The sequence below is a fragment of the Giraffa tippelskirchi genome, chromosome 3 (assembly GCF_054371585.1).
Source record: "Giraffa tippelskirchi isolate mGirTip1 chromosome 3, T2T-mGirTip1v1.2.pri, whole genome shotgun sequence".
Taxonomy (NCBI): Eukaryota; Metazoa; Chordata; class Mammalia; order Artiodactyla; family Giraffidae; genus Giraffa; species Giraffa tippelskirchi.
The window spans coordinates 29,715,499-29,735,112 of record NC_137277.1 but is presented as its reverse complement, the minus strand read 5'-3'; the positions used below and the strand labels follow the sequence as shown (position 1 = coordinate 29,735,112).

General features: G+C 41.9%; 2 protein-coding genes across 15 annotated transcripts in view; one reads left to right on the top strand and one right to left on the bottom strand.

Annotated features, from left to right (window-relative positions):
- Positions 1-19,614, top strand: part of LOC145543169 (reprimo-like protein) — a 125,892-nt gene that overhangs the window by 66,374 nt on the left and 39,904 nt on the right. The window contains exon 2 of one of the 10 annotated variants that reach the window (XM_081583814.1): positions 8,616-8,742. The exons of the other annotated variants lie outside the window; for them this stretch is intronic. The gene's annotated coding sequence lies outside the window, so the exon portion shown is untranslated. The remainder of the gene's footprint in view (positions 1-8,615; positions 8,743-19,614) is intronic. 10 annotated transcript variants of the gene reach the window in all.
- LOC145543166 (uncharacterized) overlaps positions 1-19,614 on the bottom strand; it is a 47,702-nt gene that overhangs the window by 1,553 nt on the left and 26,535 nt on the right. For all 5 annotated transcript variants that reach the window (XR_014080514.1, XM_081583789.1, XM_081583790.1 and 2 more), the window contains 4 exons: positions 13,320-13,438; positions 9,319-11,126; positions 8,799-8,903; positions 444-487 (listed from right to left, as the gene is read on the bottom strand). Coding sequence is in view for 4 of the 5 variants with exons in the window: in XM_081583789.1 (XP_081439915.1) it covers positions 444-487; positions 8,799-8,903; positions 9,319-11,126; positions 13,320-13,438 (2,076 nt within the window). In the remaining variant the exon portion in view is untranslated. The remainder of the gene's footprint in view (positions 1-443; positions 488-8,798; positions 8,904-9,318; positions 11,127-13,319; positions 13,439-19,614) is intronic.

Here is a 19,614-nt window from a genome sequence, read left to right as displayed (position 1 = left end):
GGGAGTGGGGGCTGAAAACCAGGAGGATGATGAGAAGGGAAGCTTTCCTGCCCCTTTACAGAAAGAACACATAGTTTGTTCTACTTTTCATCAGCTTTGAGTAAGGCTAGCCCCCAAATCTCTAACTTCTCTAACTTCCCTACCCCAGAGCCTCCAAGAACACCTCTGACCTGGCCTGATGCCTACCACCGGCAGGAACAGGTACAACCGAAACCTCTCCCCATCCACCCTCTTTCCTTAAAGAATGCGTGAAACCAGATGAATCCGTGCCAGTCCTGTGCTGGGCCAGATTTGGTTGAGGAGTTAATTCTGCTGATAAATAAATTAGCGTAAAGCATTAGGGTAAATAGAGCTTCTTCTTGACTTTGGTGAGGAGACTAAAATAGATGAGTTCTCAGCTCTCCTCTAGTTCTAAAATTCTACTTTAAAAGACCAATATTTACCTTCTGCTTCCTTCTTCCTCTGATGCTCTTCTATGAGAATAAATCTGTTTTAAAAGAAAACATGATCACGATCATGACAGCCACTTTCAAATCTTTATTAATTACTTTTTATTTTCAGTCTTATCTACCCAGTGAGTTGATAACATTTTCAAGGACAGGGATTCTATCCTGTTTAAGAATCCTTTGACTCTCTCACAGTACCTAACCTTGGGTGTTGCGTGCAGCTGGCGATACATTTTATGGACCATTTTGGATCATGTTCAACAGATAATTCCTAACAAAAAACTTTCAGAAGTAGGGAAAGAAAATAAAAGTATTGACCAGAAACCTAAGCACTGTTTAAAATCAAGGACAGGGGGAAGATGCCTATCATTACTATTACTATTGATCACTGTGGAGGAGGGGGGTTTCCTAATCAGTACAGTAAGAAAAAGGGAGAATTGGAAAGGAAGAGACAAACATATCTGCATATGAGTAATGGACTTTAGAAGACCAAAGGAATCAACCAAAATTTTAAGTACTGTAAGTAATACGAGAATTCAGTTAAGGTGGCTTATGTACAAAATCAAGAGATCAACATATAAGCTTTAATAGCTTTCCTATATAGCACAAATCACCAAACCAACTAAAAAATGGAAGAAAGATCCCATTTATAATATCAATAGTAACTAGGAATAAACTCAACCAAAAATGTGTAAGACTTATGTGAAGAGAACATTAAAACCTTCCTGAAGGACATTGAGAAGAAATACATACATGGCATGGGATGGATACCATCTTCCAAGAATACTGTAAGGAGGTCAATTCTCCTCAAATTAACCTACAAATTCAATGCAACCCTATTTATATCCAAGGAAATTTTTAAACAAAATCTGGTGAGCTGACATTTTGTAGAGAATATACGCAAGAACGCTTATGAAATGTATGAAAAAGAAGATCAAAGAGCAGGGCCTTACCCTAACAGATATAAAATTACATGTTATAGAGTAACTGGAGTTAAGCAGTGTGATATTGAAAAGATAACAGGAAAAGATAACTGGATCAACAGAATAGAGTTCAAATAAAGATAGTATTTTAGACAGGGGAGAAAGAATGAACCATTCAGTGAAAGATTTGAAAACAAGTAGATCTTCAGGTAGTGGGGAAAAGGTTAGATCCCCTACCTCAATCACACTAAAAATCAAATACAGCAAGTTCTAGACAGATTATAAAAGTACTTGAAGATGACGATTAGAGATGATTTTTATGTCATGAGGTGACAAAGGCTTGGCTAACAAAACCCGCTGCACACGACCCGTGAGGAGAGACGGGCCAGTATGGTGGCAGACTGTCAATGCCTCTCCTACTCCTCTCAGCCCTCACCCCCTTCTCCCCTGGATTGTCTGCCTTCTCCCTGTTGATCTGTAAAACCCCTGGGAGTTCCCTAGTGGTCCAGTGGTTAGGACTCGGCGATTTCACTGCGGTGGCCTGGATTTGATCCCTGGTAGGGAACGAAGATCCTGCGAGCACAGCACGGCCAAGCAAACAAAAACAAACCCCCACCACAAACCTCGTTATAATAAATAAATATTGGCTTCCGTTGAATTTCAGTGTTTCAAAACCTCCCAGTGTTTGTCTCTAAGGAGAAAAGACAAAAGAGCAGAGTAGGAAGCACAGGCTTTGCAGTCTGGTGATCCCGGCTCCTGCTTTTGGTTTGACCACTGGGGCCTCATGCTGATTTCCTTCCTCTATGAGAGAGGGACAGTAATACCATCCTCACAGGATTGTGGCGATTGAGTCAGACAATACACAGAAAATTCCTCATCTTCCACTTGGCGTGAATCAGTGCTAAGTTGTTGTCACAGACCAGGTGGTCAGATCCATCAAAGACTCTGCTCATGGTACCGGACCCTGAAGCTGCTTTCCTGCCACAAGATTATTAAAACACTGCTTTTCTTCTAATACTTTTATGCAGTATCTTTTCACATTTATGGAAACATGTTTATTTAAGGTGAGAAATGGGGATCTGCTATTATTCCTCCCCCCCTCCCCACAAATAGTCAGGCAGCTTATTTGATTACCATTTATTCATTTTCTTCCACTGATTAGAATATTAAAACATGACAAATATCTTAAGAACACGTGGGTCTATTTCTGGGCTCTCTATGCTACTTCAAATAAATATTCCGTTGCATTATTCCTCACTGTGGAACTGATATAATGCCTCATCTCTCTTCTGTCAAACACCATTAGTGTCTATCATGGGGAGAACACTGCACAGTCCCTGTCCTCAAAAACCTTGTAAGTAGGGAGCGGAAACAATGAAATGGTATAAATAAATACAAATGCAAGGTTAAACTACATGGAAATTAAAAACAGTAGAAACAGGATGTTATAGGACTTCCCAGGTGGCACTAGTAGTAAAGAACCTGCCCGCCAATGCACAAGATATAAGAGATGCGGGTTTGATTCCTGGGTTGGGAAGATCTCCTGGAGGAGGGCGTGACCACCCGCTCCAGTATTCTTGCCTGGAGAATCCCATGGACAGAGGAGCCTGGAAGAGCTACAGTCCATGGGGTCACAAAGAGTCAGACATGACTGGCAACTTAGCTCGCACATGTAGATATACTAAACAAGCAAAGGCCATATGCCACCTGGAGATGCAGGGGTACAGTCTGGGCAATGGCCAACTACTAGCAAGCTGACCCCATGCTAAGTCCCCAGACCCCATGTTAAGTCCCTGGCCTCCTAGGCTCAGAAATTACTCTTCCCCACCAAGAGAGAACTCACATCTTCCTCTTGCGGCAGTTTCACTTTATCAATAATATCACAGGACTGATCAAAAATCAGAATGCCAAATTCTTACTTGACAACGAGAAATACATCTGTTCTACAGACAGGGCACCGGTGTCTACACAACCAGAGAATTAAACTTCTGTAGAGACAGGCCTCCAAGGCACACCAAAGCACAACCACACACTCAAAAGGCTACTTGGTGAGAACAGAATTAGAACCAAAGGAATCAGCTGAATCCCACATTAAACGGAAAGGCCTGCGGTAGCCAGATGCTCTCAACAGCTGCAGCCTGGCGATGGGCCTGACTCTTCAGTTATGCTGCCTCGGGTGCATCTCTCCTCTTGGACAAGGTGAGGCTGGGCACTACCCATGCTGGTCCCTCTTCACCTTTCCTGCACTTTCACTACTGACCAGCCCTCCTACAGACGGACACATTTCTCTTTAGCAGGTAACACATCATGTCAGGTTTTACTCAAGTCTGACAGACCAGGAAGCCATTGGTCCTTACACTGTTCTGCTCCCCTCCACGAGGCTCTTAGGGAGCCACCTTCTAAAGAACTGTTTACCACTTTTGTAAGTTCTGAGGTGAGGGGACTGCTTTGCTGGGGCCCCTGAGAACTGGTGACAGGCCTCATGGGACTAGGGTCAGCAGGGCTGGAGTATTCAGGGAAGTCTATTTGAAGAAAGATGAACTTGAGTTGGCTTTTGAGAGTCATAGGACTCCCACAGGCAAAGTAAAATTAAGGAATTTATTTTGTCTGTGCAAACGCACAGATAAAAGCAGGAATGGGTACGGTGTAATGAGCACATGGTAAGGGGCTGCTTTGGCTGGAATAGAGGGCTGCCAGGACAGAAGAAAAGATAAAGTAGATTGACTTGGTAGAGTAGACTCAAGATGGTCAGCTCATTAAAATTGCTCTTTTGGACTTCTCTGGTAGTGCCGTGGATAGGAGTCCGCCTGCCAATGCAGGAGACATGGGTTTAATCTCTGGTCCAGGAAGACCCCCACGTGCCGTGGAGCAACTAAGCCTGTATGCTGCAACTACTCAGCTCCCACACACAGAGCCCGTGCTCTGCAACAAGAGAAACCACCACAATGAGAAGCCTGTGCACAGCAAGGAAGAGTAGCCCCACCACTTGTCTCGACCAGAGAAAGCCCGCACAAAGCCACAAAGGCCCAGGGCAGCAAAAATAAATCAATAAATAAGATTATAAAAAAAAAATAAACATGTTAAAAAAACCAAAATCTTCCTCTTAATGTTAGCAACTGCCTGTTGGGAAAAGTAATAAACCATTATGTAACTGGACGAAAGCTCAAGAGGCTAGCTCCAGGAAGATGCTGTTCTAAACATGACATGCTTCAGGGTGGCCTGATGCAGGACTCTTTCTTGTAGTGCTCTAATGGAACCTATTTACACAACGCCTAACACACCAGAGAAGACAGCTGCTACGGAGATCTACGGGACTGATAAGATCACACTTCTATCTATTAGCTGGGTCCTTTTAGCCCTCCTCTATTTCTTTGTACTGACCGCTGAGCTTTATCTCTCCTTGCTATTCTTTGGAGCTCTGCATTGAGATGGAAATATCTTTTCTTTTCTCCTTTGCTTTTCGCTTCTCTTCTGTTCCCAGCTATCTGTAAGGCCTCCTCAGACAGCCATTTTGCTTTTTTGCATTTCTTTTCCATGGGGATTTTCTTGATCCCTATCTCCTGTACAATGTCATGAACCTCTGTCCATAGTTCATCAGGCACTCTGTCTATCAGGTCTAGTCCCTTAAATCTATTTGTCACTTCCACTGTATACTCATAAGGGATTTGATCTAGGTCATACCTGAATGGTCCAGTGGTTTTCCCTACTTTCTTCAATTTAAGTCTGAATTTGGCAATAAGCAGTTCATGATCTGAGCCACAGCCTGCTCCCGGTCTTGTTTTTGCTGACTGTATAGAGCTTCTCCATCTTTGGCTGCAAAGAATATAATCAATCTGATTTCAGTGTTGACCATCTGGTGATGTCCACGTGTAGAGTCTTCTCTTGTGTTGCTGGAATAGGGTGTTTGCTATTACCAGTGCGTTCTCGTGGCAAAACTCTATAAGCCTTTGCCCTGCTTCATTCTGTACTCCAAGGCCAAACTTGCCTGTTACGCCAGGTGTTTCTTGACTTCCTACTTTTGCATTCCAGTCCCCTATAATGAAAAGGACATCTTTTTTGGGTGTTAGTTCTAGAAGGTCTTGTAGGTCTTCATAGAACTGTTCAACTTCAGCTTCTTCGGCGTTACTGGTCGGGGCATAGACTTGGATTACCGTGATATTGAATGGTTTGCCTTGGAAACGAACAGAGAGCATTCTGTCGTTTTTGAGATTGCATCCAAGTACTGCATTTTGGATTCTTTTGTTGACCATGATGGCTACTCCATGTCTTCTAAGGGATTCTTGCCCACAGTAGTAGATATAATGGTCATCTGAGTTAAATTCACCCATTCCAGTCCATCTTAGTTCGCTGATTCCTAGAATGTCGACGTTCACTCTTGCCATCTCCTGTTTGACCACTTCCAGTTTGCCTTGATTCATGGACCTAACATTCCAGGTTCCTATGCAATATTGCTCTTTACAGCATCGGACTTTGTGTCTGTCACCAGTCACATCCACAGTTGGGTATCGTTTTTGCTTTGCTCCATCCCATCATTCTTTCTGGAGTTATTTCTCCACTGATCTCCATTAGCATACTGGGCACCTACTGACCTGGGGAGTTCATCTTTCAGTGTCCTATCCTTTTGCCTTTTCATACTGTTCATGGGGTTCTCAAGGCAAGAATACTGAAGTGGTTTGCCATGCCCTTCTCCAGTGGACCACAACCTGTCAGACCTCTCCACCATGACCCATCCGTCTTGGGTGGCCCCACACGGCGTGGCTTAGTTTCATTGAGATAGACAAGGCTGTGGTCCATGTGATCAGATTAGCTAGTTTTCTGTAATTTTAGTTTTAGTGTGTCTGCCCTCTGATGCCCTCTCGCAACACTTACCGTCTTACTTGGGTTTCTCTTACCTTGGGCCTTGGGTAATTCCTCTCGCTGCCGCCGCCGCCGCCGCCACCGCCGCCGGCCCCAGCCCCCGGCCCGGCCTAGGCCCTGTCGGCCGCCGTCCCCCGCCGCCGGCCTGGCCTAGCCCGTCTCGGCCGTTGCCCCCGGCCCCCGGGCCCCAGCCCGTCCTAGCCCCTGTCGGCCGCCGCCCCCGGCTCCCAGCCCGGCCTAGCCCCTCTCGGCTGTTGCCCCCGGCCCCCGGCCCCCGGCCCGGCCTAGCCCCTGTCGGCCGCTGCCCCCGGCTCCCGGCCCCCAGCCCAGCCTAGCCCCTATCGGCCGTTGCCCCCGGGCCCGGCCCCCGGCCCCCGGCCCCGCCTAGCCCCAGAGGATATTAAGAAGAGGTGGCAAGAATACACAGAAGAACTGTACAAAAAAGATCTTCACGACCCAGATAATCACGATGGTGTGATCACTCACCTAGAGCCAGACATCCTGGAATGTGAAGTCAAGCGGGCCTTAGAAAGTATCACTACGAACAAAGCTAGTGGAGGTGATGGAATTCCAGTTGAGCTATTTCAAATCCTCAAAGGTGATGCTGTGAAAGTGCTGCACTCGATATGCCAGCAAATTTGGAAAACTCAGCAGTGGCCACAGGACTGGAAAAGGTCAGTTTTCGTTCTAATCCCAAAGAAAGGCAATGCCAAAGAATGCTCAAACTACCGCACAATTGCACTCATCTCACATGCTAGTAAAGTAATGCTCAAAATTCTCCAAGCCAGGCTTCAGCAACCCGTGAACCGTTAACTTCCAGATGTTCAAGCTGGTTTTAGAAAAGGCAGAGGAACCAGAGATCAAATTGCCAATATCCGCTGGATCATCGAAAAAGCAAGAGAGTTCCAGAAAAACATCTATTTCTGCTTTATCGACTCTGCCAAAGCCTTTGACTGTGTGGATCACAATAAACTGTGGAAAATTCTGAAAGAGATGGGAGTACCAGGCCATCTGACCTGTCTCTTGAGAAACCGTATGCAGGTCAGGAAGCAACAGTTAGAACTGGACATGGAACAACAGACTGGTTCCAAATAGGAAAAGGAGTACGTCAAGGCTGTATATTGTCACCCTGCTTGTTTAACGTCTATGCAGAGTACATCATGAGAAACGCTGGGCTGGAAGAAACACAAGCTGGAATCAAGATTGCCGGGAGAAATATCAATAACCTCAGATATGCGGATGACACCACCCTTATGGCAGAGAGTGAAGAAGAACTAAAGAGCCTCTTGATGAAGGTGAAGGAGGAGAGTGAAAAAGTTGGCTTAAAGCTCAACGTTCAGAAAACTAAGATCATGGCATCTGGTTCCATCACTCCATGGGAAATAGATGGGGAAACAGTGGAAACAGTGTCAGACTTGATTTTTTTGGGCTCCAGAATCACTGCTGATGGTGATTGCAGCCATGAAATTAAAAGACGCTTACTCCTTGCCAGGAAGGTTATGGCCAACCTAGATAGCATATTTAAAAGCAGAGACATTACTTTGCCAACACAAGTCCGTCTAGTCAAGGCTATGGTTTTTCCAGTGGTCATGTATGGATGTGAGAGTTGGACGGTGAAGAAAGCTGAGCGACACAGAATTGATGCTTTTGAACTGTGGTGTTGGAGAAGACTCTTGAGAGTCCCTTGGACTACAAGGAGATCCAATCAATCCATCCTAAAAGAGATCAATCCTGGGTGTTCATTGGAAGGTCTGATGTTGAAGCTGATACTCCAATACTTTGGCCACCTCATGCGAAGGGTTGACTCATTGGAAAAGACCCTAATGCTGGGTAGGATTGGGGGCGGGAGGAGAAGGGGACGACAGAGGATGAGATGGTTGGATGGCATCACCGACTGGATGAACATGGGTTTGGGTAGACTCCGGGAGTTGGTGATGGACAGAGAGGCCTGGCGTGCTGCAATTCATGGGGTCGCAGAGAGTCGGACACGACTGAGCGACTGAACTGAACTGAACTGAACTTAGGCCTCCTAGGGTGACCGATTGGAGAAAGAAATGGCAACCCACTCCGGTATTCTTGCCTAGAGAATCCTGTGGACAGCGGAGCCTGGTGGGCTGCCGTCTTTGGGGTCGCACAGAGTCGGACACGACTGAGGCGACTTAGCATGCATAGCATGCAGGGTGACCGATAGCTACGTGAGGGTGGAAATGATATATCTCTCACCACTGCAGCCAACAAGGAGAGAAATCAAGGTAGCATGAGAGTGACTGTGAGTACATCAAATCCACATGGTGTTCTGAGTCGAAGAAATGTTACTATCATGTCAACTCTGGTTTCTTATAAACTTAACTGCTCAGAATAGTCTAATGGCTTGTTATCTTGGATTCAGTTCCACAGGTATCTCCTGGGAGTGGAGCTCCTGTGAAAACCCTGGGAACACACTTTTCAGTAAAAGAACAAAGCATATCTTAGTCCTCGTGACTGAAGAGGAGTATCAAGTACTAGCAGGTGGAAAGGTAGCTTTGATTTTTCGGGTTGGGGGTTCTGAATCTGAATTAAGAAACATCCTTACCTCAATGAGACACAACATTGTAATCAAAACCGTCACTCCTGCACTCACAGATATTGCCAAGATAAGTTTGTTGTTATAGCCGTAACCTGGAACTTCTTTTGTGAGCTAAAAAATAAATAAATAAACAACAAGTTTTTAAAAACAGGGAGCTGGAAAGGAGGAAAGCTGAGGAGTATTAAAGCTATTCTAAACAATACCTAACTATTCTTAAACTACTAGAAGACTCCATCCTTTTCAGGTGGATAGCTTTTACAAGAAGAAACCAAATTTAAAGTTATTGATCTCATCGTTAGCATTTTCTTCTACAATGTATCTATCTTGTGGGTTATGTCCTCTTCTCATCTACCCTAGCAGTAGTGGCACGTTCTCTGAATGAGCAGAGTGGTAGGTCACTGTCTTAGCCAGCTTGGCCGAGACAAGATACAGACGAGGAGCCCCAGGACTTCCTGCTTGGGCACGTTAATGGCATGTCCTGAACTGAGTGAAAGTCCAGGTCCCATGTTTCAGGCACAATCCTCACCTCACTGGACTCCCGCTCTTTCTGTTCACTCTGGGCTTCTGTGCTCTCATTGATGTAGTTCTCAGTTTTCCACTGGTCCGTATCCCATTCTGCCTTGGACACCTTTATTTCTTGCTGCTCACTGAGAAGCTTCATCAAGAGGCCTGTTCTGGATATGAGTTTGGCGCAGCCCAGCTGCACGTGGGTCTCAGAGCAGTCCATTTTCAAAGTCCGGATGACGTGAGCGATGAGCTTTCTTACGTCGTTGCTGGGGATGAGGGGCCGTAGCTGCTGGTTAAGCTGACTTTCAAACTGATCGCCTGGGGATGCGAGCGCTGGGAAACCGAGGCTTGGGGGCTTAGAGGCGAACTCAGTGCCCACGTTGTGGTACTCCCACTGTGTTTCGTTGGTGTGTTGAACAGGTGGCGTGAAGTCCGCAGCAACAGTAGAATGTGCACTGGAGACATTCTTATGGGCAGTGACTCCAGGCCTGGTTTCTTTCGGCAGAGTCATGTTTCCTGAAGAGATAACTGCTTCTAAAACATGTGGAGTATTGTTCACTGAACTAGACTTTCCATTAGGAGGATCTGAAAGAGAATATAATTCTGAAAAAGGCTTTTCCTGAGGATCCAGTAATCCTGAAGATGAAAATGCCTCTCGTGGAGGGGAATTGATGAGACTCCTCACTGCAGAGAATGGAGGCCTTCTGGCCAGCATCATTCTGTTGAGTGAATCTTTCTTTCTCTGCTCTTGACCTATTTTGGCCGTAGGTGTTCTGTGGGCCACCCGAGAGCGAGTTTTATGGAAGAGGTGTTTTTTTCTGGAATGCAAGACTGGTTTGGAAGACTTCATGTTTCTCACTCTAGCATCAGCGTCTTCTAAAACGGAAATGGTGAGGGATAAACCTTTTGATTTCTTTTTAACCTCAGGTTGGGGTTTTGGAGGGAGGGGGTCTGAAGGCCTATCCCAAGAGTATTGTTTCAGCAAAGAATAGGCTGCTGACTTGTGTTCCTCTATGAACGAAGGCTCTGTGTTGAAGGAGTTCCCCACTAACTTCCTGGGCCTCCTCACCATGTCCAGCTCATCCAGCTCCCTTGGGGACGGCCTCCGGAGCCTTCTTTCTTTGGCAGTGTTCTCCACCAATGGCTGGGCATTCTGTTTCTTCTTGCTGCTCTCATCTCCCGCATCTTTGAAGTGCCTTTTCTGTAGGCCCCTTGGGCGCTTGAGGACCCTGTTCACTCTCAGCAGCCTTTGCCCTGGGCTCTCAATCTCAGCTAGGCTGTTTTCCTGTGGTTGGGCTGTTTCCAGTTTCTTTGGAAAGATCTGGCGTTTAAATTTGGGACCCAAAAGGTTGGCACGGGTAAGCATGGCCGTTTTTTCTTTCTTTTTAACCTCATCAAGTTTTTCTTGAACTTCTGTCTTTAACAAGTTTTCCAGAAAATAGAGTTTCCTCAATTTATTTTTATAAATTGAATTGTTGTGTATAGGGTTAACAGAAGGGTTCTTTGCATTGTTTTTGAGATGGCCCAGTGGCATATCTCCCTCGTGGGCATTTGTAAAAAGAAGTTGAATGAAGGGCAATAATGTGGATTCAACATCTTCTAGATTTCCCTCTGAGAAATAAGGCAGTATGTAATTCAGTGCACTGATCACGTTACTCTCATCATTAAAGTCCAGCTGCTCATTCATGAAGGCTGACAGACTGACAGCACTTTTGTCTGAGGATGCCCTCTCGGGTTCAATAATCAGCTCTGTGCTGGTGTTCTTCTTCCGGGCTTGTAACACCTTCATGAACGATCCTTCTGCATTCCCTATAGATGTATCTTCATCTGTCAAAAGAGAAGAGACTGTTTTTGATAAGTGAAGACTGATGGGAGAGCTTTTGGTCAGTCCACAGTCATGTATCCCAGACAAATAAATTAGGCATCAGCAAATGTGTGAGTGCCACTTGGAGGGGAGAGAAAGAAACCCAAACATAGGCCAGTGATTGATTACACTAAAAGGTGAAAAAGATATCTTTTGAAAAAGTGACCATCTACTCAGAAAATTCTGTGGCATGAAATATAGTAATTATATTTAGGATCACTCAACTGGCTCCCAAGGGACTGGCAGGAAGACACAGATTCCTCTACTCCCATCTACTGTGACCCCTCACAGTCACATACCCCACCCCACCCTGCCTCAGACGCAGAGGAGCATAAGGTCTCCTCCCTCCACCTCTTCAGGGCACCTGCACTCTTACTACTATCCCAGATGACCGTGACCACAACTGCTGCCGACAGGTCATCATCCGAACGTGTCCTCCACCCACCCATTGAGTCCTTTGCTCAGTCCCTGCCTCCATATATTCCAGCCCCTAGAAAAGAGGGCTCTATGTCCAAAACACTTATGTCACCCTGGCTCTTTGCTGAAATTTAGGCAGGGATCCATAAGCTAACAGATTTGCCAGCCTATATGCCAGTGTGGAATGTTCGACAGACCAATAGAATAATACTTGAAGTACTATAATGCAAAAGGGAAAAGCAACTTCTGTCAGTTGCCTACTTTGCTTTCATTTCATTTCGCTTCTAATATTTCCAGTGTGCTGGGAAACCATCCAAAGCTTCTGACTGTGTGAAGGTAATATGTACCGTTGTGTAGCTGGGCTTCTCTTACAAAAGGATTAAAAACGTTGGCGGTGGTGGCAAGGGTCAAAGGAGGATGTAAGGGTCATGAGAGAGGAGGAGCGTGGGTGTGCAGAGAGCCTAAAATCGGAGACAGGAGATCTGGGTACTAGGCCACTGCACTTAATATCTCGGATCTTGTTTTTCCTCATCTGCAAAAGGAGATTAAAAATGGCTTTTCTGGCCCACTTCTGGGGGAGAGAGAGTAATATAATTGGTAAAAACAATATTTTGAGGAGTTCCCTGGTGGTATAGTGGTTAGGATTCAGTATTTTCACTGCCATGGCCCAGGTTCTATCCCTGGTCAAGGAACTGAGTGGCCAAAATAACAAATTTTTTTGAAAAAGAAGCAAAAATTATCTTTATATAAGTAACAAAGTGTTATTATTTATGATGTGTTCTAGACCATTGAGACACCTGTATTTAAGATATCTGGGCATCAAAGCACATTTTGGAGGTTATCGAGTTAGTGCCAACAAATCTAATAAATAGAAAAATAGTCAGAAGCACCTGAGTGTTTTGTGGATAGAAAAGTTTGAGATTCAGAACAAGTTCAGAGCTGGACAGTCTAAGAATAAAATTGCTCTTCCCTGGTGGCGCTAGTGGTAAAGAACCTACCTGCCAATGCAAGAGATGTAAGAAACGCAGGTTCGATCCCTGGGTTGGGAAGAACCCGTGGAGGAGGGTATGGCAACACACTTCAGTATTCTTGCCTGGAGAATCTCATGGACAGAGGAGTCTGGTGGGCAACAGTCCACAGAATCTCAAAGAGTCAGACGTGACTGAAGCAGCTTAGCACACACACAGTGCACCCATCCTTTAGAAGTGCTAGCTAGCAGCTTCTGGTGGTGGAACCAGAAACTCTCAGGCTCCATGTAGGCCATAAGACAGCATCACTTGTACTCTTTCATAATATTACAAAAATAGACAAAATATCAAAAATATATTTACATCTACCCTGTAAGACAAAGAATACTTGAGACCTAATGTATATAGAATCAGTCTACAAACTGATGCACTGTATGAATAAATTCTCATTTGCAGACAGCACAGAACACACTGTGTGGCCATTCATGCTAATGCCCTTCCCCCTTCCATTCCTTTTTCTTGTTCTTTTATGTACGTATATCAGTTACTAAGTTAACAATGTAACTAAGCTATTATTAGCTTAATAATGTAACTGAGAATCTGATTTTTAGTAAGAGAGTAGTTCTTAGAAATTTAGGGATGTGGAATTCTGAATGAATAAAAATAATGCAATTACATTATTAATTTTAAAATTTATCATCACTGGTTAAAAATAAAAATTAAAGAATTAAAAGACAATTTTAAAATTACCATCAGGCAATTCAGACTCACCACAAAATGTGATGTTTGTCGGGCAATCACTGTCACAATGCAGTTTGACTGTCTTGCAGACAACCTCAATAGTATTTTTAAATTGGCAGAGGCAGCAGGTCGTACGGATAGGTAAGATCCTATAAATGGAAATGCAGAGAATCAAATTTGTGGTAAAGGAGTTACTCGAATAGGTGGAAGAGGCAGGCCAAGGCCACCACAGGCCAGTGCATAAAGGAGTTAGTTCTTGGGGCATATGGATTGGAGAACTGGATACAGATCAGTTGGCCAGTTGCTGCTCTTGACTGTTGAAAATAAATATAGAGGCCAGAGGTGCCCAACAGAAGGATTAGGGTGGCAGTGGGGATGGTATGCCTAGAAAAAAGGGAATAGGGACTAGAATTGGGTGACATTGATCTGTAGTTTAATTCAGAAATATCTCCTTCCAACCTAAAAGCTTCATTTTGGGTTGAGAGTACACAGAAGTAGGAAGACTTCTAAGAAGAATCTGAATAAGTCCCCCTTCTGGAGTCTCTTTCTCAATTCCTATTTGTGAGTAATAAATACATTAGAAATTACTCTAGGAATAAAAAAATATTGTGTGGTTAAATTATAACAGAGATCTCATTGACCAAATCTGGACAATCTGAACATTCAAAAGAGTAACATTATCATTATAACAAGTTATAATTAAAGAAGAGTACATGAGTTCATAATGATATTCAAAAAGAAAAGTGAGGGAGCTCTGCTTTATAGAATAATAACAGGTAATAAATGCGAAAGGAATGATAAAATTAGGAAAGTGTCATTTTACAACTATCAATGTAATAGTTGATTCAGACAAGGATTATCTCTGATGCACAGCTGGGTGAAGAGTTGTCTGGAAGTAGGATCTTCTATGATCCCAAAGTTCAGCCCACATATTATTTATCAATTACCAAGGGGGAAAATAACTTTACAATGGAGACATATGTAAGATATCACCTTAATCAAGTGATCAGACTTAGCATCGGGTCACTTGAAGTGATGAAGTAGGAAGGAAGGATATGTCACTTATATAGTATTCTTCTCCAAAATGTTTACTTTGAATCTAATGAGGAAACAGACAAATCCAGATTGTGGGGCAAATTATAAAACAACTGGCTTAGACTCTTCAGAAATGCCAATGCCATAAAAGACCAAAAAAAAAAAAAAGCAGGGAAACATTCTACATTAAGGGAAACAAAGACATGACATGCAATGCCTAGTCTTTGATTGGACTCCATCCATATCAAAACAAAACAGACTTAAAGAATATTATTGGCTTCAGGTCAAGATGAAGTAGCAAGGACCAATTTAACCTTTTACCTGAAACAATGAAAAAATCAAACAAAACATACGAAAAACAGTTTTCAAGAAACCGGACCTCAGGCAATCAAGTTCAGTGATCCCCAAGAGATGAGAGATAAATGAAATGACCCCTATGACTGCCCTAGCTTACCTCTTTAAGAGAATTTCCAGGTCATGGTACAGGGAAGAGAAACCCTGGCACAGACTGGTAGACTCCCCAGCTGAAGAAATGGAGCTGAGAATCTGGGAAAACCAAGGTGATGAGAGTTCACAAAGCAGAGTACTAGAGGGAAAAGAAGTACTCAGACAAAGAACTCTGGAGATATGCAAAGGGAGCTCTTGAGTATTCAACAAAGTATTGGTCAGTGCATTTGTGTGAGGAATTAACTGATGCCAGGAAAAGAACCACATGAAAGGATTAATAATAAGAATAACTGCAAAATTCTGGAAAGCAATCATCCTTCAACAAAAAATAAATTTTATAAAATGAATAAATTTTTTAAAAGGCAAAAAAAAAAAAAAGATAACTGGATATCACACAGGGTTGGGAATAGCATCTGTTCCTACAAGTCAGAAGGGAAAACCTCATGATGCACAGAAAGGACTTGTCTCAGTAGTTGCAAATAATGAATTCTAGACTTAAAAGCTACTTGAAGTGCTACCTAATGAATCTTACAAGTTAGACCTAAAAGAATAAAATTGTTTTGAGTAACTTAACTTTACCCCAAACAAAACCCAAGCGTTTTATAAAAATATATAGCACACAATAAGCTAAAAATTCACAATGTCTAGAATCATATGAAAAATTGCCGGGCATGCAAATAAGCAGGAATATGTGACCTGTATTGGGGAAAAAAGCAATCAATTAAAACTAACTAATTATCTATACAGATATTAGAATTAGTAGAAAAGGACATTTTAAAAATTATAATATATGAATAAGCTGGCTGACTGGCTGATTGCTGGCTGGCTTAAAACTTAACATTCAAAAACCTAAGATCATGGCATGTGGTCCCATTACTTCATGGCAAATAGAAGGGGAAAAAGTGGTAGCAGTGACAGGTGTTCTTTTCTTGGGCTCCAAACTCACTGCGGACCATGACTGCAGCCATGCAATTAAAAGACACTTGCTCTTCGGACGAAAAACTATGACAAACATAGACAGCATATTAAAAAGCAGACATATCACTTTGCCAACAAAGGTCTATATAGTCCAAGCTATGATTTTTCCAGTAGTCATGTATGGATGTGAGAGTTGGACCATAAAGAAGGCTGAGCATTGAAGAATTGATGCTTTTGAATTGTGGTGCTGGAGAAGACTTGAGAGTCCCTTGGACAGCAAGGAGATGAAACCAGTCAGTCCTAAAGGATATCAACCCTGAATATTCATTGGAAGGACTGATGCTGAAGTTGAAGCTCTAATATTTTGACCACCTAATGGAAACAGCCAACTCACTGGAAAAGAAGGATTGAAGGCAAAAGAAGAGGATGACAGAGGATGAGATAGTTAGATTGCACCACTGACTCAATGGGCATGCATTTGGGCAAACTCTGGGAGATAGTGAAGGACAGGGAAGCCTGGTATTCTGCAGTCCATGGGGTCACAAAGAGTCAGATACAACTTAGCAACTGAACAACAACAACAACAACAACATACATTAAAAAAGTTATAACAACTGTATTTCATTTGTTACAAAACCCAGACTAAAGACTGAAAATGTTAAGTAGAGGCATGGAAGATGGAAAACTGATCCAAACTGAACTTCTAGAGATTATAAAAACAATGTCGAAATGAAAAAGATACTGGGCAAGGTTGATGGCATATTAGACACTGCAGAAGAAAGGATCAGAAAACATTAAGACATAGTAATAGAAACAACCCAAAATGAAACACAAAGAGTAAAAAAACAAAACAACAACAAAACTGAACAGCACATCAATGAATTGTGCAACAACTTCAAGTGACCTAATATATGTATACTTGGAGTCCCTGAAGGAGAGGAGAAGTACAAAAATTTGAAGAAATAATAGCCAAATTTTTCCCACATTGCTAAACACTATAAACCCACAAAGTTAAGAAGATCAGTGAACTTTAAGGATAAGAAACATGGACAAAACTACACCAAGGCACAAAAAATCATATTGCTCAAAACCAGCAATAAAGAGAAAAATTTTAAAGCTATCAGAGGAAAAAACGATACACTACGTATGGAGGAACAAGGATAACAATGACAGGAGATTCCTTGTTGGAAACAACGTAAACAAATACTAAGTGGGAATAATGTAATAACAATTCAAGTAGTGAATTGAATTCTATCAAGCTAGAATTCTATACCCAGATCGTTGAAAAATAAAAGCAAAATAAAGACTATCTCAGGTATACAAAAGCTGAAGAATTCATCACTAGTTGATTTTCACTGTAAGAAATGTTAAAAAGTATTTTTAAACAGAAGGAAAATCATACCAGATGGAATCATGGATCTACGCAAAAGAATAAAAACACTGTAATTGGTAACAACATAGGTAAATATATAAGATTTTTCTTATTATTTAAATATCTTTAAAAGATAATCTATTGTTTACACAAAAAATAATATAGTGTGCTGTTTATGACATGAGTAAAATATATGAAAACAATACCACAAAGGCAGGAGGGGAAAAATGGAAGTACCCTATTGTAAGATTCCTATACTATTAATGAAATTGTGTAATATCATTTGAAGATAGACTGTGATAAGTTAAAGGTGCATACTGTAAACTATAAAGCAATCATTAAAATAACAAAACCTGAGTTATACTGAATTAGCAAACAAAGGAAATAAAATAATAAAATGTACTCAATCTGAAAGTAGGAAGAAAAAGGAAAAAGAAAGTACAGATGGGACAAATAGAAAGCAAATGGCAAGACAGTAGATTTGAATGTAGTAATATCAACAATTACATTAAATGCAAATGCTCTCATCATCCTAATTAAAAGAATCATCACACTAGACAAAAAGCAAAAGCTAACTATATACAAGAACCATCTTCAATAGAAAATAAAAGGTTAAAAGGGTCGAAAAAATTATTCTATGCTAACACTAATGAAAAGAAAACTGGAGTGGACATATCACTTTAAGACAAAGTCAGTGTCAAAGCAGAGAATATTATTAGGGATAGAGAATGTTACTTCATCATGATACAATTGATGAAGTCAACTGATGAAGAAGACATTACCTAAAAAATTATCCATTCGGTAACAGCTTCAAAATAAACAAATGAAAAATGAGAGTGGCAAGGAGAAACCAAAAAAAATCTATAATTACAGTTAGGGATTTTAACATTCCTCTCTCAATAATTAACAGAACAAGTAGATAAAAAATCAGACAGGACTAGAAGACTTGAACAACACTATCTACCTACTTGACCTAATTGACATTTATAGAACACTCCACCCAAATAAAGGAAATCGGTCCTGAATATTCATTGGAAGGACTGATGCTGAAGTTGAAACTCCAGTACTTTGGCTACCTGATGCGAAGAACTGGCACATTGGAAAAGACTCTGATGCTGGGAAAGACTGAAGGCAGGAGGAGAAGGGGACCACAGAGGATGAGATGATTGGATGGCATCATTGACTCTAGTCAATGACTCTAGACATGAGTTCGAGTAAGCTCTGGGAGTTGGTGATGGACAGGGAAGCCCGGCATACTGCAGTCCATGGAGTTGCAAAGAGTCGGACATGACTGAGTGACTGAACTGAACTGGAGGTGTGTAATAAACTGTCACAATAAGGACCTACAGAAATAGTTTTTCAAACTGCAAAAATTTAAAACCTGACCCCTTCCTTCACACCATACATGAAAATCAAATGGGTCATAGACCTAAATGTAACTATACAACTTCTGGAAGAAAACACAGGAGAAAATCTTTGTGATTTTGGATTAGGCAATGGGATCGCAGGGGGAGATTTCTTAGGTAAGACACAAAAAAGCACAAACCATACAAGAAAAATTGCTAGAGTTCTTCAAAATTTTAAAACTTCTGGTCTTCAGAGACACTTTAATGGAATGAAGGTAAGTCACAATCTGAGAGAAGATATTTACTAAACACATATCTAAGAGAAAGGACTTTTTTTTCAGTGCTCTATAAAGTATTCTTAAAACTCAATATAAATATCCAATTAAAATGGATTTGAACAGACACCTCATTTTGAAAGATATCTGCACATGAATAGACACTCAACAGCATCAGCTATTAGAGAAATGCAAATTAAAGCACAATTAAATTTAACCACACACCTACTAGGAAGGCTTGAATTTTTTAAAACAGATATAAGGATCAGGTGAAGATGTGGAGCAATGCCAACTCTCAGACGTTGCCAGTGGGAATGCAAAATGGAACAGCCACCTTAGAAAACAGTTCAGCAGTTTCTTAAAAAGTTAAATATGCACTTAGCATATGATGCAACAATCCCACCCTTAGGTATTTTACCCCAAAGAAATGAAAACATACATTTGCACAAAACATGCTCACATATGCATGTGAATATTTTTAGAGGTTTTGTTCATAATAGCCGAAAAACGAAACAACTCAGCTGATGTTCATCAACTGATAAATGCAAAAACAAACTATATACCCACACAACTAGGATACTACTCAGCATTACTGCTGAGGGATGAACTACCAATAGGTACAACTGCATCAATAAATCTCCAAGGAGACTGGCTAAGTGAAAGGAGTCAAAAACAAAAAAGGCTACATACCACATGATTTCATGTATAAGATGCTATGGAAAAGGCAAAATTATAAAGACAAAAATCAGATTGGTGGTTGCCAGGGGCTGGTAGTGGGAGGAAGAGACTGACTATAAAGGGACACGAGGGGTCTTTGGGGGGGTGCAGAAGTTTTCTATATCTCAAATGTAATGGTGGCTACAGAACTATAAGTCTGTCAAAACACATCAAACTGTGCATTTTTAAACAGTGATCTTTTTTTAAATGAAAAT